The sequence below is a fragment of the Blennius ocellaris genome, assembly GCF_963422515.1.
Source record: "Blennius ocellaris genome assembly, chromosome: 20".
Classification (NCBI taxonomy): Eukaryota; Metazoa; Chordata; class Actinopteri; order Blenniiformes; family Blenniidae; genus Blennius; species Blennius ocellaris.
This window is the reverse complement of record NC_137669.1, coordinates 11,953,020-11,977,383: the sequence shown is the minus strand read 5'-3', so window position 1 is coordinate 11,977,383 and position 24,364 is coordinate 11,953,020. Positions and strand designations below refer to the sequence as shown.

General features: G+C 44.0%; 3 protein-coding genes across 4 annotated transcripts; 1 reads left to right on the top strand and 2 right to left on the bottom strand.

Annotated features, from left to right (window-relative positions):
* Positions 1–3,429: 3,429 nt before the first annotated feature.
* Positions 3,430–10,240, bottom strand: LOC308145024 (SWI/SNF complex subunit SMARCC1-like). The gene is made up of 27 exons (XM_080516345.1): positions 9,996–10,240; positions 9,595–9,714; positions 9,167–9,252; positions 8,974–9,055; positions 8,801–8,893; positions 8,607–8,673; positions 8,440–8,509; positions 8,280–8,355; positions 8,041–8,166; positions 7,845–7,927; positions 7,662–7,768; positions 7,522–7,581; positions 7,401–7,429; positions 7,153–7,268; positions 6,989–7,060; positions 6,785–6,898; positions 6,513–6,666; positions 6,315–6,425; positions 5,977–6,036; positions 5,576–5,834; positions 5,406–5,477; positions 5,281–5,327; positions 5,080–5,188; positions 4,829–4,971; positions 4,526–4,660; positions 3,802–4,090; positions 3,430–3,701 (listed from the first exon to the last, which is right to left on the bottom strand). Exons 1-27 carry the CDS (start codon positions 10,170–10,172, stop codon positions 3,634–3,636), a joined length of 2,925 nt encoding a protein of 974 aa, XP_080372471.1. The 5' UTR covers positions 10,173–10,240; the 3' UTR covers positions 3,430–3,633.
* A 491-nt stretch (positions 10,241–10,731) lies between these two features.
* Positions 10,732–16,375, top strand: LOC308145065 (single-strand DNA endonuclease ASTE1-like; the record flags this gene model as incomplete). Of its 2 annotated transcripts, none has more annotated exons than XM_080516396.1 (7): positions 10,732–10,758; positions 11,017–11,268; positions 11,951–12,217; positions 12,332–13,323; positions 13,422–13,653; positions 13,747–13,942; positions 14,208–16,375. In XM_080516396.1, the coding sequence occupies exons 2-7, from the start codon at positions 11,031–11,033 to the stop codon at positions 14,503–14,505; spliced, it is 2,223 nt and encodes a 740-aa protein (XP_080372522.1). In that variant the 5' UTR covers positions 10,732–10,758; positions 11,017–11,030. The 2 variants fall into 2 exon arrangements, with proteins under 2 accessions (XP_080372522.1, XP_080372523.1); XM_080516397.1 differs by having other exon boundaries at positions 13,750–13,942; positions 14,208–14,505.
* A 5-nt stretch (positions 16,376–16,380) lies between these two features.
* klhl7 (kelch-like family member 7) lies at positions 16,381–20,698 on the bottom strand (the record flags this gene model as incomplete). Its single annotated transcript, XM_080516398.1, has 12 exons — positions 16,381–16,557; positions 16,768–16,951; positions 17,038–17,135; positions 17,460–17,661; positions 17,816–18,056; positions 18,247–18,389; positions 18,534–18,708; positions 18,879–19,054; positions 19,145–19,269; positions 19,400–19,493; positions 20,224–20,326; positions 20,570–20,698. 12 exons carry the CDS (start codon positions 20,696–20,698, stop codon positions 16,392–16,394), a joined length of 1,836 nt encoding a protein of 611 aa, XP_080372524.1. The 3' UTR covers positions 16,381–16,391.
* Between the last annotated feature and the right edge of the window lie 3,666 nt (positions 20,699–24,364).

Sequence of the window (24,364 nt, the reverse complement as noted above, 5' to 3'; positions counted from 1 at the left end):
TGGTGGGGAAGAAATACACGGATCACAGATTGGCTAGGGAAAAAAAAAAGCGAAGATGTGAGAGCAGTAATATTCTTTATAAAAATAAAAATGAGGCTGTGTGGCGCATAAAGTCACACACACGTGTATAGATAACCTTGAAAATACCGCCTCACTCACATTTAAAGGTATTTTACTGTTATTGTGAAGTTGCTGACTTTGCTCGTTGGAATTTTCTGCCCAAAATTAACTTCGACTGCCTCAGACAGGATATAATTGAAAGGCTTTTATTTTATTACTATTTTTCTGTCCTATGTTAGTGCTGTAACACTTTGTTATTCTTCTCCTCGACAAATGTCAGAAGCTTATTCGGGTCAGAGTTTGTGTTTTTACTGTAATGACACTACTATTCAGACTTGACAGTCCCGTCAGGAGCGTGACCTCACCGTCTCCCCCACAATGTTTATTGGAGACAGACGAGTTGACCTTTTAGTCTGAAGTCAGCCTTTTGCAAATTGTAAATAGTCGCAAACAGCTCAGATCTGAAGCGACGGCGTGTGTCCAGCGTGGAATCCATCTTTCCTGTGTTTTCTAAAACGATGTGACACTTTCAACAAAGTCAAGTCGAGTGTGTTCCTCCCAGTATTAAACATGGACCATGTCACTGCACTGCGATTTAACAAGCCACTGACACGTGTTTTGTCAAGTACAAAATATACGGCGACCCCATAAATTTGATGGATGGGACACATCCTGTTTAAAGAGACGGAGGCTTTAAAACAGATCTTCAACTTTTGCACTTTCAAGAGGCTTAAGATTAAACCAATGCAGACCCTAGAAAGGATTACATGTTTTTTTCAAACGCACACTGGTTTTGTGTAAAGATTTGATGACATTATATAAATATAGTCCTGCAGTCAATACATGCATTGATTGCTTTTTTTGTGCAGTTTAAAGAAGCAATGGCCAAATTTAGGAAGAATGCAGGGTTCTTACTGTAGTTACTCTTTAACATTTTAACAGCTCTGTCAATCTAAGTATACAGTTTTCCTCAGTAGTTACAGTTTGTATCTTGTAAATTGAATAGAAAGGCTTGATGGCAGATTCTTTTAGCAATTTCCATTCCATCTTATTGGACCAAAAAAAGTAATAAACGTGCTGACCTCTACTTTCCATTCTAAATAGGAAAGAAATGATGTGAAGGCACTGATGAAATTCAGACATCGAGAAAATCAATTTTTACACTGGAGGAAGAGTTTAAGTCCTGCACCTTCATCCAGGAAACCAAGACTTCATGAATTTAAACAAGATTGTTGATAAAACTTGCCACCTGGGTGACACACTGACACAAAATCACTTCACTCAACTTTTATAGTAATTTGTCTGTCAAATACACCATTTTTGGCACAGAACAAAAAGAGTAATTCCTTTCAGTATAAATACCAAAGACGGATGGGCTCCTTTTGATTAATATGTACTGCTGAGGAAAATCTTTCCACTCTTCATCATTATAGGACAGTTTCATCAAAACATGGCAGAAGGTCTGGACTAAAAAGTCTATAAACAGCCATCAGGTTGTTAAATTTGGAGATTATTGTCCAGCATCATTTTAGATCCGTTTGAGTCATACATCTTTTTCTCTCGATCGTTTATTAATCGCCATGTTTTTCTATTTAGTTGTCCACAGTCACAACATTGTATATCAAAAATAATGAAGTTAAAAAGATTAAATTATTAGGAAAACCAAAGAGTTTCAGACCACTCCATCTAATGTTACCAAAACAGTTTGCAAATTAAGGTAAAAAAAAACAACCCAACAAACAAACAGGAAACGTCTGGGAAATTAGTACAATATAATTTAGGAAGAGACACACAAGCACAAAAAATTGGAGGTCTGTTAATTGAGAAAATTACCTGGTGGTGAAAGATGACGATGGAGCGGGAAAAAAAGTCAAAATAGCTTCCAATGTCTTTGTGGTGTGACTCTTGAAATATTATTTAAATCCCAATAATCCTCACACTTCTTGAGACTGTGAGCATGGAGGAGAATGTCTGGTCGGGGGGGATTGTTCAAATCTCTCTCTCTCTCTCTCTCTGTTGCTCTCTCTCTCTCTCTCTCCAAAATCCCAAAAAGAAACAATTGGATGAGCCGCTTCATTTAAGTGGGGTTTCATTAAAGTTTATTTCAAGCTGTCTCTGGGGGTGGTCTCACACTGAAAGGGTCCCGTAGAAATGCATAAATCTGTCCTGTGTCCATGTCTCTGTAAATATCTGACTCAATTAGAGGAGAGGGGAGTAAAATAACACTGAAAAGCAGACCAAGAATTCTAAACTGTGCCTGTGAGTGTGCAGTGAAACAATCCAGAAACGTCCCGTTTACAAACACACATTTTATTAAGAGAGAGGGACACAGAACACGGGCAGAAGAAGGTATTTAAGTTTTAGTAGGGAGTAAAAAACGAAGAGGCATCTAACATTTATTGAAAGACTGATATGCTATTTGGAGGGAGGCAGCACCTCATAAACCATTGTGAGATAAGCAGCTTTGATGTGCACAGTTTGAGTCGACGTGTCAAACATGCTGCTGAAGCACAGAAACCAAAAACCAGCAACTCAATCCAGCCTCAGTGCCTGAGAAAGAGAAAGAAACTTTAATTTATCTGTTGTGGATGTCATCAAATCAAAGTATCTGATAATGTTTATTAAGGTTCAGTGAGTTTAAGAGAAATACTTACTCTGATTTGATCCTCTTTTCACTTTGATTTCAGTATAGTCATCAGTACTGCGTCAAACTGGGGCCATTTTTTTTACTTTTAGCATTAGATTGAGAACTAATCAATGGAAATGGGCTCGTATTTTTCACAAGTTGATTTAGTGGTCAAAGACGTTTACACGAGTTAATTTGCAATAAACCATAGGCGGTTTAGTAGTTTGTGTCAGTGTCGTGGAACAAATAACTAAGGTTACTGAAACAAGAGATGATGGAAAACATTCAGCAGAGTCTTGTCACTTTGTGGAAATCAGTCTATGACACTGGATCTCAGGATTTCTAAAATAACTGCATCTTTCTTGTGGAGCTCTTGTTCACATTATTAAGTGACTTTGCTGACCGAGCTGCTCAGAATACAAACCGAGTTGTTCACTGCTTTTGTGGGATCCCGATCAATTTTATTCCTGTCAAGGGAAACATTGATAAACTAACTAAACTCCCACCTGAACTTTGCCCCTGACGAGGCAACAGCTGTGAACGCTACTGAATGGCAACAGTGAATTTTCTCTCACTGCCTCTTCATCTCAATTCATGAGGTTTGTTGTCAAACTGTCTTCACATGAGTGCGTCAACTTTTTTTTGTCATTTGTCATTGACATAAAATGCAAGAACACCGCACCTTGAAAATTAAGGCATCTGAGCTATTGCAGTGGAGGAAGCCACAAGGCAATGTGTTTCTTACAAAAAAGCAATTTTATTGAGTCAAGATGAAACTGAACGTTCTTCAACTCTGACTTCAGAGCACAAACAAGACACAAACAAAACACAGGCTGGGGTATGAACTCGGTACACTTCACCTGTGTTGATGTACTTGGCAACCTTTGTCAAACAAGTCAACACTGAAGGGACAGATGATCTTTTTGTTTTTGTTTTTAAATTCTTTTTTAGTTGTGACTGGAGGATGGAGGGCCAGTTTGAGCAGGAGCAATCCCATCAGGCTGTGAGGACGGGTCTGAGACGATAAACAGAGACAGTTTATATCAGTAAACATACAGAGATTCAAAGAGCAATGTTTTAATAACCCTTAAGGAAACTGAAGACGACACACTCACACATGCCGTTGGGAGCTCCAGGGTGCCGAGAGGCGATCGGCTGCGTATTTACTCCGGTAGGAATCAACCGATTGGGCGCCGGCTGACCTGAAGGGGAAGGAAGGACTTTAATGTAAAGACAAGATGTTAAATGAGCTCTGAGTGTGTGTGTCACACCTGACTGCTGCACTGTGTAACCCGCCTGGCCCTGCTGCTCCCTCTGCTGGCGGATTTTGGTCTCTGCCTGCTTCAGCTGCTCCGAGTGGAAGGTTTGCCTCTCGGTCAGGAGTTGTTGCCGCTGTTGCTCCAACTGCACGACATAAGACACGCGTCATTGTTGCTTCTAAATATCAACAGTACAAGACACATGTCCTCAAACCTCAGTAACACTGATTTTCAAGCGAGAGACTTTAAGCTGATATGATTTGAATAAAATTACCTTGATGTGACGTTGCTATTTCTGTCAGGATAAACGGGTATAAACACAGTTTGAAAAGGTATTTTCAAACTAACTTCCGCTGCATAAAGACTGAGGTTTGACTGATTTCTGAACAATGTAAGAACCAATGAGGTTTAAATAGACCAAAACATCCTTGCAGCTAATTGTAGTTGGAAGTGCAGAAAAGAGGAATTCCTATAATCATTTCAAATTATTTGCACATTTCACACAAATATACACATTTCTCCAACTTTGCTCTGGACTGAATGACCTCGGTTTGAGCAGCTGTATTGAATTCTCACTCACGGCCTCTTTCTCTCGATCCATGATGGTCTCCAGCTCCTCAAAGTGTCTGAGCTTGATCTCCAACTTCTTCATCTGGGTCTCCACCAGCAGAGCCACCAGGGACTTGATCTTCCTCTCCTCGACTGCCGCCAAGTGCTGCAAATTCAGGAACATAAAGAGTTTGAGCTTCCGACTGGCAAAGCACAATAAGAGGAAGGCGAAGGCAGGTGAGTAAAACAAGAAATAAAAACTCTACTACATCAAACGGACATGTCTGGCTGGCATTACACCAGCTGAGGTTTAATCAGTGGTTTGTGCTTTCACCTTGGCCTTGGTGGCTGCTGAGGTCAGAGCAGCTGCAGCTGCGGTGGTGACGCTCGTCTCCACCAGATCCAGCTCCATCACTCTCCTCCCCTCATCTCCGTCGCCCTCACGCCGCCCGAGGCTCTCGTCATCGTCGCCTCTTCCTGGTACACACACGCAAAATACAAAGTCTTGTTAACACAGCCAAGTTGTAGACACATGCTGGATATATATACATATATATATATATATATATATATATATTTACGTACCGTCTCTCTCCTCCGGAAGCATATTTTCTACGTTTTCCATTTTCACTGGTTCCGCTTCCACATTCGTCCCGCTGGATTCCAGGTTGATTCCGTCGGCCCTCACTGGGACCTGAGACACATTCACAAAGTGAAGTTAAGCAACGTGAATCACAAAGCAGGGGAAAATGTTAAACTCTCTTTTAAGCTTATTTCTGGTGTTACCTGATGAGGACCGGAGTCTGCCTCCAGTTTTTCTGCATCCATCAACTCTGTGATCCAAAAGCGACACAATTAATGACCGCATGAGACAAAAACATAACTGTGTGACCGTGACCTGTCTCGCTTGCCTGTTTTTTCTGTTAAATTGGACTTTTCACAGGTTTTATCCATCGATTCCTCTTGCACTTGAGAAAACTCCTCTGAAGACGACGATGAAGAGTCACACACACACACAACAAAATAACATATTTGCCTGGAGTAGCTACTTGTAAATGGGAGTAATTAGAAATCCTCTCACCCAGCGCCGCTTTCGCTGCGGCTGATGCTACGCGTGGATCCACCACAGACGCCAGGAAGGCCACGGTGCTCATCACGGGGTTTTCCGACTGGCTGAAAGGCACGGGTTGGTACGCCAGCGGGCCCAGAGAGGCCGACGAGTCCTCCAGGTAAGGGTCTTCTATTGGCAAACGAAGAAAGTGAAGTATACATTCGTCCTGCGTTCTGGAGCCCACGTGCTCCGACACTTTGTTCCAGTCGTCTCTGTAAACCTCCAGCGCCTGGGGGACAGAAGGAGGACATGGACACTTGCAAAAATAGAACCAGGTTCAACCATCAGAGGGGAAATACGGTGTCGGCGTATTAAAACGCTCGTGAAAGCAGTACGAATGTGTAGGAAAACAAAAAAAAGCACAGCCTTACTTCCAATAGCAGCAGTGTTTCCTGCTCTGTCCATTCCCTTCCTGCACTCGCTCCTTTAGTCTGAAACCATTGTTATGACAACAAAAAGCACAATAATTAATGCAAAGATTCATAGCAATTTTGTCGGGTATTGATCCAACTTTAAACTAGAAATATTGCCGTTGCGGTAGGAGAGTACTAACCAGATATCAAGAAAACACAGTTTTTGTATGTGTGTCAGAGAATCGTGTCTGTCAATTCAGTGAATCAGCCATGATGCCATGGCTGAGTGAATTCTGAGCTGAGCAACGATCTCCTCTATGTTAGCGTCTGTATTTTGCAGGGTTTGTGAGTGAGACCTTGGGGTGTTTCCTGGCGTAGATGTCGGAGCGCAGGCCAAAGTTTTGGCAGTCGGAAGGCTTCTCTCGGCTCTTTTCTGGGAAATACAACATGTGCTGCGACGCCGAGACCTGCAACCAGAGCCAGTGGTCAGAGGCCATTTCAACGGAGTTTCATGACGTCGGTGTCCGTCTGTGTGCCAACGGCAGCTGGCAAACCTGTAGGGGTTTGTGTTGCAAGGGGGCCAGCCCAGACGGGGTGTCGGCCAGGACGTTGAAATGCGGGGTGGGTGGAGGTCCCATGGGGAGGGGTCGGCTCTCCGCATCCACTTGGTAGTTGATCAAACCCCACTGCTCCAGAAACGCATGAACCCTGGGACACAAAAATATTTTCACCTTGAGTTGATTTGCCTCTATTTTAAGTCACTCCGTGAATACACAAAAACAGCAACAACAACAAACGAAAAAACACTCATATAATCACGTTATACCTCATGACGGCACAGACATCCCCGGTGAGGTTGCGTCTGCAGGACGTGGAGCTCAGGTACTCCTGGGGGTTGAGCCGATATGTGTCGATCATGAAGTTTCGATACGCCAGGAAGCTGCAGAGTACACGGAACATCGGTGCAAGTCGACCTTCGTTATGATGGGAAACGTCTCCGTGGGATCGTCTGATTGTCAGCAGTACTCACATTTCAGGAGATTTGGATTTGTTCTTTCCGTTGAAAAACTCGGGCAGTGCGCGCTTCTCTATTGCGTGAATGCTGGACGAGAAGAACAGGAGGTTTCTTTAATTAGGCTGAAAATCTTGCGAAGTTACAACCGGGTGAAATTTGTTGGGAATACGTTTACTCACCTGTTGTAATTAAACCAAGAGGTGTAGCTTGGTATTATGATGTGATGCGTTTGTTCTGTGATGTTATCCTCTCCCTCTGAGAGACGTGGGATTTCAGTCCTTCCGTCCTCATCTTCCTGCAGACACGTGAGCAAAGTCACTTTAAAAAGAGTTCTGCACTACGTGGAAAATATAAATCAGACAACAAAAATGACCTGCAATGAAAAAAAAAAAAAAAAGACATCGAGAAATAATCATATCATAATTACCCTTCCTGGAAAATCATCGTCTTGATCATCTGAAAGAGAACGATAACAAAACATGAAGATAATCAAAGAGTAGAAACACAAACAAGCAAAACATGACGGTAGATTTAAAGGCTCCTCTTACCGAGGTCAGCCATGATTCCTCCTTTCACAGGCGTATTCTCACTGTCTTTTTTCAGGTTAACTGCAGACAAAGCTTTAATAATTAGAAAGTATCAGGGGGGAAAAAAAAAGGTAATTTACAAAAAGGATCCCGCCTCCTACCATTCTTGGGGAGAACGACCTCCTCCATGTTGGGCACCGGCGTGGGATCCTCCATGTCTCTGGTCAGGTCCTCTTCTAGCTCCTCCTCTTGCTGTCCGCGCCTCCTCCTGCCAGCAAAACAAACCAATTCAGCCTGAAACTTTGCACCGTGGAGCCAGAAGAGCACAAAGCTCTTGATCTTACCCCTTCTTTCCTTTCTTCCTGCCTTCAGAGGAAGGGGGTGAAGGGGAGCGTCTTCTCTTTTTTGACGGGGTGGCCTTCGAATCCTGTAAGAAATAGTTGAAGAAGAAAAAAAAATGATTTGATCTCTTTTGGTTTAGACTGAAAGATGAACTATGTAAAAGCTGCTGTGAACAAGCGCCTACAGCTTCAACCATACCTGATCATCCTGGAGTCGGATACGCTGACGGAGGATGACGGGTACATTCCTCTCGTCCACACAATAGTCTTCCTCATTCATCCACTCATTGAAAACATCCGTGTCGAGAACCCAACCAGCCTGGACCTGAGACGCATGCAAAACCCAGAGCAAAACTTAAACTGGTGACATAAAGTGTCACATAAATGAACATTAAAAAAAAAAAAAAGGCAGTTTCTTATGTGTGTTATGATACTAACCCGCCACGGCCTTTCTGGATGTGGGGGCTCTTCAACCTCTGCTTCAACATCAGTGGAGGAAATCCAGCTGTCATAACTGGTTAAAAATAGAGAAGCCACGGCCAGTGAATTCTTGTTTTATCCACCTGTGAACGTCTCTGCGCCTTTGCTTGTGTGTTACCTGTCAGGGTGCATGCCCCAGTGCACCAAGACGTGCTTGTCTTTCTTCACGACGGGACGCATCCACTCATCTAAAGGTATGCACAAAGAAAAATGCACAAGTATAGGTGAATTTAATATACATTTTTAACTTTGACAAAAGCACATAAAGACAAGATTTAAACTGACCCTCCTCGGTAGAAGAGGCAGCATGGATGTGGTGACTGGCGAGAGTTCTGTCCTCAGTGAGCGTGCCCTATGTTAAAAAAACAAAAAAACAACCTATGGTTAGCAGTGAATTCAAGTCATAACACCCCCGTGAACCCTGGAGCCAATTTCCTAATGTTGAATTTTGTCCGCTGGTCTTCAACGAAGCACTTTACCTGGTGCTTAGTGACGACACCGCTCAGTCTGCTGCTCAGCTCCTGATCCAGGGTCGGGTCCAGGTATACCACAGGGAGTGACATACAGTTGTTCTGTTGAAACAAAGCAGTCGGGTTGTTGAATCTATATAGAGAGCTTGTGTCGTATACATTTGTATTTCTTCCTTTGTTACCTGAATAAGTGCTTTCTTAATTGTAACAAACATCTCCACATTCCTCTCGGTTCTTGATGGGTTCTGCAAGTCGAATCGTCGCCTGCGTTCCAGTAGAGAGGGGACGTTAATATGTCAGGATACCATTCAGAGAGGTCAAACAAATTCAGCACAAGTTGGGGAATGAAAAAAGCATCAGAAAGTTGGTACGCACCAGCCTTGCTCAACTTTGAATTTGTACGCGGTGCCGAGAATGTGACTGAGGCCACCGCCTGGCCCCCAATCCAGGAAGCACTGTGCCTGTAGAGGGAAATTTAAATCAACTTTGTTTTTATATTTCTTTACCATCGTTGAATGATCCATGCTGGATCTTCTTGTACATGACACCGACTATAAAGACCACTGGTTTCCAGACTCCAGTGAGTTTTAACTCTAAATACTGTCGGACTGGAGGTCAGCACACAACCTTGGTCATGTCAACTCAACCAAGTCTACGTTCAGCATGCAACATCATTGGAATTCCAATAACTTTATCAACTCAACATAGATGAAGCAGCCTTTGTCAAGGATGACAGAGACTTGCAGTATCTTGAAAACATTTTGTCTTCTGGAGTATAATGTGATGCCCGGTTGGAAACTCACTGGCAGTTTGGTGAGTGCAGGACTGGCAGCTTGTCGCCCAAATGCATCCTCTTGGAACTGCAGGAGCTGCAAGGTGACTGCAGCCAGAGCTTGACAGGATGGGGAATCCAGCAGGACATGCTGATAGAAACATGCAAATATTTTAAAAACGTGACATACAGTACAATTGTATTTCTAATGGCTTGTTGTCGTGTGCTGCATATCGGCACTGTTTTCTAGGCAGCTGCTGCGTTTAAATGCCACCAATCAGAAGAATAGAAGTCAGTCACACTAGCGTCATTTTGTGTTTCATTTGAAAGCTGCGATCAGTGTTGATCATCTGTGAAAATGATGTCAGGCAGTGAGATGTTTGTTTACGCTGGGCTCGTTAGCAGTGGGCGGCTAGCTGCGAGGCTAGCTACCTTTTTGTAGTGCTTCCCGATCCACTGTCGGACCACCTCCAGCTGAGCGATGGTGTCTGGGCTCTCCCAGAACCTTGCGGACGGGCTGCTGTCTTTTTTCCGTTGTGCGAAAGCTGCGAGAGTGCCTTGACTTGTCCCGGGAAGCCCGAGGTTTGTTCCTCCGGATAGTGCGGCCATGGTGAAGTTTGAATCCAGTGTTTCGCGATTAACTGGTTTCCATGTCAACTGGTGACCAACTTCCTTTAGGACCTGCCGTTGTTGCCGCAAATAACTGCAAATGTAAACAAAAACTCAACAGAAATCCGTAGCTACCCGGGTTAATGTCGTTTAACAGTATTGACAATAATGTTTCGAAGTGTCCTGCCTGCTATTACGAGCAACCGCGGACGCGACAGGAAGTCGGTGACCAGTTAACAGGGAAACCAGTTAACCCAGAACACCAGAGAACACAACTGGCTCGCGCGTTCGCTCGCGTCCATGTCCTCGCGTTCTCTCGCGATATTTGGCACGCTGGTCAAAATTCAAAATATAAGTATTTAGTTTTTAACATATGACTGTCTTTTATTTTTTTACAACTTTTATACTTATATCTAGGACGGTGTTTTGATAAATAATTAATTGAGTTAAACATAGTATAATATTATGAGTGTACAACGGAATACAGACATTTATTGTTGTTCATTATTTTAATTTTGAAGTGTAATACTGCAAAGGAAGTTATTGCGCAAAACATAAACAGACGTTTGGAGGGGAAGTAGCATTGGTTGGTATACGTTCGTATTACAAAGCTTTGCTTCAAAATTGCTGTCTTGGATATACATTTGAAGGCGTGTCCGTGTTTAGCGTAAGGTTAAATCACGTAATTTGCTATGTAGTCATTTCTCCAGTGTCGGTTTAAATGTTAGTTTACTGTTGATTCTGTCGCCGGGCGTCTGCACAAACCGCAAACTGTGAATGTCCATGCATCAGCGCTGTGGAGTGACATTATTTGCATTCATATTCTCACTGCATGTCTTCCCAGCGCCTTGAGAGCTCATGGGTGTCCACGGTCTGACCACCTATGTGGAAGGCCATAGAGACCTCCTCAAAAATGTCAAGTTCCGGGACAGTCGCCTCGTGATCGACGGCTCCAGCCTGTATTACCGCATCTACTTTAACCACGGGCTGGATCAGCAGCGTGGGGGGGACTACGATCACTTCTCTGGTCTGGTCCACCAGTTCTTCTCTGCGCTGGAAGCCTGTCAAATCCAGCCTTATGTGGTACTGGATGGAGGTAAAGATAATGCCTCGTCAGTCCTTACACTTCTCTGTATTTATTGTGCCGTATTTATTTTGTATAGATAAGGCTATTTTATTTAAATTTGTTTATTTCATTTGGAGAGAGTGCGTGAGTTGCACCCCTGAAAAACGTCTTCCTGAGAAATATGCTGCCATTTAAAAGCAATTAATCAACTTTCTAATGATGTAAGATATATTGCCAAGAAGCATTGCAGGGAAGAGAGATCAGACATTGCATTCATGGCGGGTTAGAATAAGTGAGGAATAAGGGGAAGTGAACATGGTGAGCTATATTCGCTGAAATCCATAAAATGTTGTGAGAAAGTAGGGCAGGACAAGGCCAGGAGATAGAGGCAGGAACACAGCTGGCTGTTTTGATTAGGCCACACACACATGCACACACACAAACTATTTTTTTTCTAGTACTGTCAATACCAAATTTCATGGCAGAAAATAAAGAATGAAGCAGATTGGAATTTTGCAGCCACTTTGACGTTTCACTGTTGCTTGCGGAGAAGAAATAATAAATATCTCAAGTCAGTGTTTGTCAGACGGTGGATATTTGGTCAGTATTAATACTCCTTTCATGCATCAAAATCCCGACACAGGGTAAGACTGAGTCTGTTATCACCTTTAATGCCCAATGCAGACATTCCATCTTTTCTCGTGGTTTTCAGGGATGGATCCGAGTTTTAAGAAGTTTGCCACTTTGCGGCAGCGTCTGCAGTCCAAGATAAAGGATGCAGACAGTCTGTCTCATGGCCGCAGTGGAAACGTTCTTCCCATCCTGGCACGACGTGTCCTGATTCAAGTCGTCTCCCAGAGAGGCGTCCCCCTGGTGCAGTGTTCAGCTGAAGCAGACTGGGAGATCGCATGCTTGGCGCACCAGTGGAAGTGCCCGGTGCTGACCAGCGACAGTGATTTTTACATATTTGACCTTCCAGGTGTGGGTAGTGACAGAATATTTGCACATAAACATAGATGGATACAGTTTTCTGAGGATTTACAGTAAGAATGATGTTGTTTCGCATGTGATAACTTTAGTTTTTTCATCCCAGGTGGTTATCTGCCGTTCCAATTTTTCAACTGGACTAACCTCAATGGGAAAGCCCCCAACTGCTTCATCTCAGCTCGCTGCTACACTGCCTCTGGTCTCTGTCTGGGGTTTGGTAGCATTAACTGTGAGATGCTAGCCTTAAGTGCCGTCTTAATCGGAAATGATTACGGCGCTCATAAAGACGCCAATAAAGTCTTTGCTATGTTGAATGAGAATGGTTTCATGGGTGGAGGTGGAGCATCTGGTTCTCGTATCAATGGCCTCCTCCTCTGGCTGTTCTCTTTTCGTAATGTAACAGAGGCCTTGGATAATGTGGCGGAGATCATGGGGGGAGGCAAGAAAGGACAAAAGCACGTAGTCAGTTGCAGGCTGACGGAAGCTATGCAAGAATATCGCATCGACACCAAAAGCTCTCTGGCTCGCTGGTTCTCTGAAGCTAGGAATGCAGCTCTGGGAGGGCAGGCCTCGCGGTTGCCAGAGTGCTTGTCAGTAGCCGCAGCGCGAGGACTCCTCGCTCCGTGGGTTCTCGATGCTTTCGTGACGCACAGAGTCTTCCTAGTCGCACAGGTCGAGAACAGTAGGTTAGCCAGCAGCCACTGTAGCTCTGAAGCAATACGCCAGGCTTTGTACGGGATATTACTGCGGAAACCCAACGACGGCTTAACGCACAGAGGAGGTGGAGCTGCTCAGCAGGCGACTGGGCCACACTGTGGGTCTCAAATGCAGGATACCAGGTTACAAGAGAACACCTCACAGGGAACGAGAGAGCGTGGGAAAAAAGGGAGGGGTCTGAGCCACAGTTTACCCACACAGCGAGGTGCGACCGATGCGGCCCACATTGAGCAAGCAGCAGCTCCAGCCACAGCCAAGTCTTTTAGCTTTATTGATCCAATTTTTGTGGAAGAGTACGACCGTATGTGCCTCAACTTGAAGATAAGCCGCGTGGAGGTCCAGCCACTCAGAAACCATATACATCTGGAAGGGATCGCTAAGGTAAACTTGAAAAACAAACAACAACAACAAAAAGATTCACCTAATATTCACAGTGTTTGCGTTTGAAGAAATCCCCATCTCCGTTGATTTGTATCCAGGCTCCTGCGGCCGTGCGGCTCGGTGTTCTTTTGGAGGTGTTGGGAGTTTCAGAGTCTGCTCTGGCTCCCGTTCCTCTACACATGCAGCTGTCGGTTGCAGTGACGACGTTCTGGATGCAAAAGGCGACACCGACACCTTCCCAGCTCCAGCTGCAGGCTTTGCTGCTCTGCATGGTGTATGGAGAGTTGTACCGGAGCAGCCAGGCTGGGCCGCCCCACGGCCAACACACCAGTCAGTTCCTCCGCAATTTGGTTGAAAAGACTTAAACGTAACGCGATAAGGGAACCAAGAATTAACCTCGAACCATCTGTTCGTCCATCGCAGCAGCTCAACCAGTGAACTGGGCTGCAGAGCGCAAGGTGCAGGCGGGGATGGACCGACAACGTGTGAGAGCAGGGGAGAGACGAGGCCTGGAGCTCGCTGCGCTTCACAGTTTTAGCCAATGGCAGTCCTGCCTCTGGAGCTCACTGTGCTTCAATCAGCTGCTGTTGCTGCCGCTGCCTGAACCCCATCTGTCATGGTAAGATGAGCTGACGCACAAGAGTAATAAGGCTCCTCCTGATTTGTTGATCAAAGTATATATTAAAAAAAATATTAATTTTGATTGATAAGGACTATTTGGTGTACATTTACTCCTCGTTTCTGTGATGGAACCTCAAAAAAACAAAAAACAAATTCTAAAGATTTCTGATAAGCGATGTCTCTATGACTGTGGTTTTCAAAGATGCCTTCCGGGGGATGAAACAATCTGGGTGTCAGAAAGTTCTGCCTTCTGTGTTTCCCAGTCTGTTCAGCGGTACCTTGGCTCACGGCCTCCTCAGGTATCTCAACGGGGGTCGAACTGCAGAGTCCCTGCTGGCTGGGGGATCCTTTTCCGGGCACCTCTACTCATCTCTGCTGAGTTCTGTGAACAACCGCAGCTTCAAAGCCAACCCATCCTCTTCCTCATCAGGCAGGGGGAAGAGAAGTAGAGGCCGGGGGAGGAGAGGAAGAGGGAGAGGTGGAAGAGGGAGAGGAGCTCAGGGATGCAGTACAGGTGTTGATGAGATGAGCAATAGATTTGCACTCCTCATGTCCGAGTAAGAGCTTGGTGATGATTAATATGCAGGAAAAACAAAGAGACCGGTGTAACAGTGTTCCAATGGGGCCAAATGAAGGGCAGGTCAGTGTCTGAAAAACATATGAAGGGATTGATGCAAGTCTTTAACTCGTCTTAATGTCAAAACATTTCTTTCAAGACTCCTGCAGTATTTAAAATCCAATTGTTTTTATACTCAAATTTTGGTAACTATTTCAAATCATGTGATATCCAGAGAAATGTAAGAAAACATCTTATCAGTTTTTCTGAAGCGGATTACCATGTTTTAATCCAGCATTTACACACATGGCTATATCATTTCAATTATTATCACATCAACTTGATTTGCATGTTTACATTTTAAAATGCTTAACAATATCTTCTGTGGACCAGAAGATTGTGTTGTGGTAATATAATGATCAATTTGATATTTATGTATTTGCTATTGTATTGCTGATGCCTTAACAACTTCAAAAGTCCCATATTATACAGATTTGTAGCAATTTCACAGAGTTGATTGAGGTCCAACAACATTGTATTCAAAGGGTATTTTCCCTAATCCAGCCTTGGTCTTGAATTCCATCCAGTCTAAAAGTCTCCCTGTGTGACATCATGAAAGGAAAATCTCTGATTTTGTCACATTCTCTTAAAGGTGGAGCAAATGAGGGAGATGACAAGACTTTCTTCACTTTGGGGCCTCATACACAAGCTATGGGGACATGTATTACTGCTAGAAAACCATTACGTAGTTAATTTTTGTATAATATGGGACCTTTAAATGTGTTCTTGATATATTTTTTAAAGTAAAAATCAAACTTGCTTTTCGCATATCAGTATTCACTGTATTTTCTACTTGCTAATGCTAATCCATTTTTTGATGATTTAAAAACACAACACAGAGCACTACTAAATGACCTTTATTCAATAAACACACAGCCAACAGTCATATACCTATAAAATGCAGTACTCACACAAGTATGAAGTTTACCAGCTACAAAACTGAAATGAAAAATGTTTTATACAAGAAATGTAAAAAAAAAAGAAAAGAATGAAGGTTCTTAATTCTATATACAATAAAAAAACAATCTTTACATAACCAAACTGGATATCCTGCTTCACAATTTTCTCTTGTCACCATGATTTTGGTCCTTTTAAGCATAAAATGGATAATTTCCAATGGCACGTTCACAGTTACAAGGAATACTAGAGAAGGTTACATAAAAAAAAAATTGCAACATTGTGCATGAACCCGTTTTCCCTCAATACACACACATTTCCACATCGGCCAAACATTTCTAAACATCACTATAACCCAGGCCCGTCACTCATCGATTAACTTTGCATTGTTAGAGACCGAGGTGCTCAGTTTAAAGTAGTGCACTCAGGCCGCCGCCTGAACCCCGCCTGACAGATGGGGATCTGTCACAAGACGACGAGGGAGAATAAAGGGATTGTTTATTCATTCATCTCTCGGTGAATAAAAACTCAGTTATGCGTCATCATAATCTTCAACTGATGGCCAAAGAAGAAAAATACTAAACGCAACATTTGAGGTGATGTTTTATTGTGATGTCGGCTAAGTAAAACAGCCCGAGTCACCACTTTTTATTATCAATCTACACTGTCGGGGGTGTGAGCTCTTCGATTAAGGGTGGAGGCGAGATTACGAGAGGTGGTCAAGCCGCACCTAGAGCTGGTTTTGGATAAAGAAAGAAAATCTTTTAGGTGACAAAAAGAACGAACGACGGAGAAATACAAACCTATGGCCCAAACACAAGATGAGAACTTTTTTTTTCTTTTTTGCTTTTGTTGATGGAAGCGGGAAAACCCGTCCCTCTGACCTCTTGCGGGTTGACGATGCACTGTTTGTATACTCAAGCTGCTTTCTGGACTACGGAGACGTTGAGGTCGACGCGGCCGACGGGGCAGCGGGCGCAGTGTGCGGCTGGGAGTCTATGAGATCCATGTCTTCCTCTTCATTGACTCCGCATGTGTCAACCACGCAGATCAGGCAGCTGGTGACGGCAAAGGCCCGCACCTTAGTGCAAGACACCCACCTGAGCAAGGAAGAAAACAAGCGGGGGGGTGGGGGGTGGTTGTAATAACATGGTTTATCAGAATATGAGGAACTCAGACATTTGCAAGTAGAAATATTGGCAGCATTGGATGGGACAGTGAATCGATCCAAATCACTGAAGCTGAAATGTCTCGCTTTAAAAGAACGAATGGAATATTTTACTTTAGCCGCCTGTGGCGAATACACTAACCGGTCAGTGTCTATGTGGTACTCCAGGGTGTGCCCGAGCCGCCCCACGCCTTGGAACCCGGCCAGCAGGTAGATGACCTCCCCAACCGCGGCACACTTCACCGTTATCCCTCGCCACGGCATCGGCGATGCCGGACGCCACTCATTACTGGCAATGTCGTAGTATTCCACTGAATCGAGTCCACCTGCAAACACAAGCACACAAATACAATATTGTACTCTTACCTTTCATTATGAACACTACTCGGTCCTTCATTGTCGGCGATATTACCCATTGGCCCCTGCCCTCCAACGGCGTAGATCCTGTCGTTGACAACCACGAGTCCGTGGTTCTTCCTGGCTTCTCTCATCCCACATAACTCCCTCCATCTGGAAAAAAAGAAAGTGGTCTGCTTGGTTTTCTTCAATCATCCCAACCATTTAAAATTTCCAGCCAAAATATGGTATAAACACTCTGATGCAAGTACATTTTTTACGACTGTCAAACAATAAATCTGATGATGTGCCACATCAACATGTACTGTATATAAGCCAAAAGCAAAATAAAGCTCTAAGATTGCAGGCGTACACACAGAGTCGTGTGTGTGTGTGTGTGTGTGTGTGTGTGTGTGTGTGTGTGTGTGTGTGTGTGTGTGTGTGTGTGTGTGTGTGTGTGTGTGTGTGTGTGTGTGTGTGTGTGTGTGTGTGTCTCACTGTTGGGTGTTTGGGTCGTAGACCTCGCAGTTGTTGAGGATTCTGCCGGAGACATTGTTCCCCACCGTCCCTCCACAAACATAAATGAGTCCGTTGGCCTCGACGCAGCCGTGGCTGCAGCGCGCCATCAGCATGCTTGCTTTGATCTGCCACGACTCGGTCCTCGTGTCGTAGCACTCGAAGAGGTTGAGGGCCGAACTCCCTGTGGACACAAATTGATGAATTATTATATAATATTAACTAACCCTTATCAAGTATTATTATACCTTTCTACAGCGTTTAATATTTGGAATTAGCACCTGATTGTCAGCAGTCAACTCCACAAGTACCAAATCACCTAATTCTATGATGCTCACCAACTTCTGATCCCCCGGATGTGTAGATCTTTCCCTGGGCGGCGCAGGCAGCCAGGCTGTCACGGGGTGTGGGTGGGCCGAGCTTGGAGTACCAGCTGTCCTTCAGAACGTTGTAACAGTCCATACGCTTGATGGGGAAGAGCTGCGAGCCGCCCAAGATGTAGACCACGTTGTCCCAGAAGACAGCTGTGGCGTCCCGGCGCTTTTCAAAGGGGCAGCGGATGTCTGTCCAACTGGATTCCTGTGTGAGGAGGCATACTGACAGTACGAGTGATGCTACTGCAGCTGCTTCTAACCCAACAAGGGTTCAACACTGCAATGATAAACAGCCACGGAAGTTGAAACAAGCTTTAATTTGGGCCGATGCAATAGTCTAATGTTTTTCTTCATGTCATTGCACCTCGTCGGTGAAGGGACGTGCAGCCTGATACCTTGGGGTTGAAATAGCGGCAGGACTGAGGCTGAGAGCCCCCGAAAAGAGCGATGCGGTAGTCGTGCTTCTTGCGCCGAGGCCTGCTGCTCTCTCCCAGGTCCTCGCGGTCCTCCAGGGACAGGAGGTGGTAACGCATCCCACCTGAGACAGATGATCTGGTCAGTTCAGCCTCTGCGGTTGTCGCTTATGTCGACTTGCCATATCGAATATCTCGAGTTTGTTTCAACTGCTAATTCAGCCACATCCAGAACCATTCTGGTTGAACAGTGCAGGATGTAATCTTACTGATGACCATCTTCAGGCACTGTGGGTTGTCTTGAATGAGCGGCTCAGCCTGCACAGTCTTGGAGAGGAAGGTTTTGGAGACCAGAGGAAAGCGAACACACCCCAGCACCTCCACCATGTACTGCTTTCTGTTGCACACGTCGTACTTCAGCCAGCGTACTGCAGCATCGTAAATCTAAATTCAAGGACGAGACTTGAAATTACAATTTGCACGCAGGACAAGCTCAACATTTTAGACTTCACATACACTTTGGTGGGACGTTGTGACACTGTAACTTTTGAAAAACCAAAATGTAGTAATAACCGGACTGAGGAAATGAAGCATGCAGGGAAGACGGCGCGTACCTGCGCCTCAGCACGGACTGTGAGTTTGTCCTGGTGCAGTAGATACGTGAGCTGTTTGACGTCCAGCTGCAGGAATTCGTCCAACTTGTAGACTTCTGTGAAATGAAGCTGGCAGAAGTGATCCGCCGCTGCCTTCAGCTCAGGGCAGTCCATACAGTCGGAGAGAGCCGAAATGCCTGCAGGAGGGCAAAAAAAAAAAGCAGAAGAACCTATTAAAGCAACAAATTAGATTATGGACAGTCCCGTATTTTCAGTTACACTGTTACCGAGGCAGTTTGTGGAATCAATCTGTCCTTTCAGAAACTCGACGCACATCTTCTTCACACGCTCTATCTGATACTGGTTGGCTGCATCCAATAATGACTGCACATTACTGCTGTTCACCGAGATGCTGGAACACACACGAAAATATGCAATTAATTTGACATGATAATAACCCGAGCACGCGGTTTTATTTTTTCCATAAAAAGTGGTTACTCGCATCAACAAACACACATATAGGCTCGTGCCTTAAATCTTACCGCGCTGTGTAAATAAACTCAATCAACAGCTCAATGATCTCAGGCTCAGCACTCCTGAGCTCCACCTCATGGGACATCGACTCCATCATTCTGGCTGGAAGTGAAGAAACATACAGGTGGAAGCATCACGTTTTTGTCCCTGCAGCATTTTAGTTGACAGCAGCATTAATTACTTTGTATAACCACATAATCGTACTTCATCTTTTAAGGAATGAGTAACATGTATACATTGGCAGATTATGTGATTTGGCCGGTCATCTGTTTGAATCTGTAACTCAAATATACATGGTGCTGTTAAGAGTGCAACATCTTTCGTGTTGAAGAAAACTTAATTTTCATGATATTTTTAACAAGGATCATTCTTATTGGTATAAGACGTGCTAAAATCTTTCAATGTTTGAGAATGCAGGCACTTATTTCTTAATATATATGTTACTACTCTTTTGTGATGGCCCACTGACACCTGAATCAGGTGTCATATTGTGACGTATTCCTATTTGTAAAGTGTCAAGATTGATTTGATCAAACAGTGGTTTTAAAGGAAATGTCAAGTGATTCTGGTAATGTGCTAAAAGTCCTTTGCAACTTTGAATTCAACCCAATCACAGCATAGACATGTAATATGTAATGTATGTAACATCTTAAGTGCCAAAGTTGTGGTTCACTTTGCTCATTTGACTTACTCGTGTTTTGAACTTTGAATCTACTACCTCCTCAAAAGGTTGGGGCACAGGGAGAAATCAGATTATTCCTGGAGCAGGCGAGCCCTCCGGGAGCCTTTGGTGTACTCAGCATCATGTCGGAAGTTATTGTGCTTCACTTACTGGTGAACATGAGGCTGAAGAAGTGGCTGGCGGCGGCAAGAACTACTCTGTGGGCTGGAAAGTGTTTCCCCTGGACCACCAGGGTCACATCACACAGTGTACCCTGGAAAAATAGATAGATAGATAGATAGATAGATATATAGATAGATAGATAGATAGATAGATAGATAAGATAGATAGACCATCAGCCATCACCTCTGGAACCTCAACATTGTATTCCAGGGTTTTATAATCCATGATTTGGAGAAATGCATGCACATGCAAACAAATTAGACGGATCGCCACGATGTGTGGCAGCAGGTAAACGCAGGGTTGCAGATAAGGTCACGTGCGGTCTTTCCTTTACCTGTTTCCTCATGTTGTTCATCACTCCCATGATGCTGGACAGCTGCCTGTACTCTTCTTTGCTCGGACACTTTCGCTCGCCCTTCTTCTTGGAGGTGGACGCCTTCTCCGGAGAGGCCATCCCCGTCATGGTTCGTAGTTTGATCTCCTCGCCTTCCATAGAACAGGAGACTCTCGAGAGCAGCAGCACGGCCACCTTACCTGTGTCCAGCTGAGAGGGCTCTCGGTGGTCGACTCTGTCGACTCTGCTGCTGCTTGTTGGGATTCTTCCGGTTGTCAAGGCAGCCAGTCTGAATGCAGATTCTACGTGAAGCCAATGAATGAAACGCTGCTTTCTGAGAGGGTTTCGGATAACAATAAAGACGTATTCGCTGTGTACCAAGAAGAAGTCCCAGGCTCGCTTGTGTTGTTCTTGCGCCGCAATTCGCGTTTGGCTTGGTAACACTTTGGCACATGACTGCCCCCAAGTGGTCGGGAGGACTCGTCGAATATTACACGCCAAAGCGGAAAGAAAGAAAGAAAGAAAGAAAGAAAGAAAGAAAGAAAGAAAGAAAGAAAGAAAGAAAGAAAGAATTTGATTGAAATGTGTTCCTTATATCTAATGTTGAAACATTTCTCTCTCTCTCTCTCTCTCTCTCACACACACACACACACACACACACGCACACACACACACACACACACACACACACACTTTAATTATGTTATCATATACAGTATACCCGCCCTCTACAGTCAGATATGACAAATCACCCAGACATGTGTAAAATGTATGTGCGTTTCCACTGAGCCAATCGTTTCACCCATAAAATATATTCTATACTGTATTAATTGCAGACAGCTGCATGATTCAGAACATCCTAACTTCTTAAGTCAGCGTGGGACTGACGCAAACAGCCCTGTGGTTCACCTGTAAGCGCACCTGTCTAACGCGTTTCTTATCTCTGCTGTAAAGTTAAAAATGAAAACCAGGAAATTTTCGTCGGGAGCCGCATGACTCTGACGTAGTGCGGAATGTGTTTGGTTTGTGAGGACAATTGTCGAGAAGAAGTGACCTGAAAACTGATTGAAAGACAACAAGGCTGCGGAAAATGTTCCGTTTTCTCTGCTGTTGCTGTTTGGCGCAAGATGATCACAGCAACGAGGTGAGCGTTTGTCTTTCTTATATTGTAGGAAATGTTATGAGGAGCAGATATTGTCGTAAAGTTCACGAGCGAAACGGCTGTCACGACTTTGCTGGTACGAAATCATTTGAGGCCATGGACCTATTTGATTTCAGAGCGGCGGTATAGACATGTTATTGTTCAGGTTTGGAGAAGTGAACCCTTCATTATTGCATCAAGAACAGAGTCCTCAATGGAAAACGTGGAGTTGGTCCATCCAAGGAACCAATTCACGGAATCTGCACGTTTTTTTGTTTTTTTTTTACACTGTATTGGAAATGTAAAGCCCCCAATTCTAAACTGAAACATAAGTTCTCTAAAGACGTCGAAGCACCAGTCTGCATGATAATCATAGAATATGCAGATTGTGGTTGAATATTGCCATAATGGTACGCCTTTAAATATATTTTGCACTTTAGAATTAGCATGTATTTTAAACAGTGCATTTTCTCTTCCTGGACCCATCTTTAACATAACTGTCTGTGCTGGGTTGGTTTTATTTGTGTTCATCTTTTTTTTCCCAGTCTTCGTTTTACCTATGTTGTTTAAACTATTCCTCCATGATTTTGGTGCTCAATCTTCTGGTCTGATGTAAAACTGAAATGATGAAGTGAAATATAATCAACAAAGTTTCGGGTTCAGTCTCAATCTGATGTGTTGACATGCAGAGCATTAATGCAGAGTGCAGGGAAACAAGATTTAATTCAATTCATTCAAGTCATTTGCTAAATTTACATCATGAATATTGACACCATGGTCGTATTACATGTGCAATCTATTGTGCAGCCCTTCCCAGCCACTAGACCATTATGTATCTTCAAATACATGATGCTTTGTCTTTTCATGCTGGAATGAAGACCAAAGATACACAAAGTAAAACTGACTTTTCTTTCATTTTTTGTTTGTCCAGAGGCAGCCTCTCCTGCACCCAGCACCCTGTGAAGTTACTGGAACAACGTCAGCCAGACAGACACGTCCCACACACAGTGGTACATCACCTCTGCTTGTCCATGCTTCACCATCATCACTGATGACTTAAAACTGGAGGTGTTTTTAATGCTTGTCACTTGATACTCTTTTTTTTTTTTCCCAGATGCAGAGGATGTGAGGAGGAATGGAAAGCTGGTGATGAGGCGGGTAAATGTGCCAGAGTTGGATCTGCGCTTCTCCGACATGGCTGAGACCTTCAATGAGCAGCAAGAACGCTATGAGGCCATGGCCCAACACATCAGAAACCTGAGGCAGAGCTGCGACTGCACCCAGAAAGAAACCTTGAGTTTTGCCGAGTGTGTGGGCAAGATCAGAGAAAAACAAAGTAAGTTAAAAAAAACAAAAAAAACTGACTGTACCTTTCAATTCAAGCTGTGTGAGTCTACAGTATTCCTCAATTTTCCCTTTCTGTCGCTTTTGTTTTCAACCATTTCTAAATTTCAGAGGCCACATACACAGTATCTCTCATGATGAAGGGCTATGACTTCTCCCTCAGTGTACTTCCTGTCTCATCAGTGGGCAAAGGTAATGGGAAACCATTGCCTCCACATCTGCAGTTTGCTCAGGATGCAGTGAAAGGCACGTCTGAAAATGCCAAGGCCACCATGTCAAAGGGGACCTCGATGCAGGAGCTGATTGGGTGGTTGCTCCGAAGCCAGGATCAGATGGCCAAGCAGTTGAATGGAGCAGCAGACACTTACCAAGAACAAGGAAGACTGGCCAAGAACCTGGAGGAGAACATGAAGGAAGTGAGGAGAGCGAAGGAATTGTCTCAAAGATATAGAAAAGAGGTCAGGGAGGTTCACACTGAGGCTGCTAAGATAGCTGATGCTCAACTGTAGTTTCTGCACATTTTGAATGATTTATCCGAAGTGAACAATTACAGTATATTCAGTTGGATTGGATATGGGAGACTGACTGACTATTGATATTTTATCTGACTGATAAGGTAGAATATGTGGCTCTGGGTATGGTTTTGAGATATCAGAAATGTTATTACCCTTTGTCGATGAAATCCCTGTGTCAGTTCGGCTCTTTGGGCCAAATTGCCTGTCAAAAATGAAGAATCACTGACTGAACAAAAGACAATTCAGCTATTTACACAGGCCGTATACTGCCAAGCTTTCTGCCTCTGCTCAGGTGGAACAAATAGCTGCCTCTCATTCTTGGTTCTGAAGCCAGTTGCAATCCAGTAAACAACATTTTATGAACTTGCACAGAACTGCCAAATGCCACTGTGAGTAATCCAGGCTCATATCTGCAACCACAGCCTTTGATATCATGTGTATGATAAGATCATGAATATTTGTCATATGATCATTCTTTCAAGCATGTTGAAAGGACGTGAGGAATTTTGTAAAGCTCCTCGTCTGCTGTTGAGCTTTTCTGTTGTCTGGAATTACATTTATTTTAATGCGTGTCAGTTAACCAGCGAACACAAGGGGGCAATACAGACTCACTTTTCTACTCAGTTGCCCTTAGAGTACTATTCTTTACACGTCTCGACCTTCCAGAGATATCGCTGCAAAGATTGTTCAAAAATAATAAATATTCAGTTCAATTATTCTGTATCATTGTCCATACATTATTTTTTTGCTGTGGTTATTCCCAAGTGTGTTTGAGTCTTGGAAGTGATGGTTATT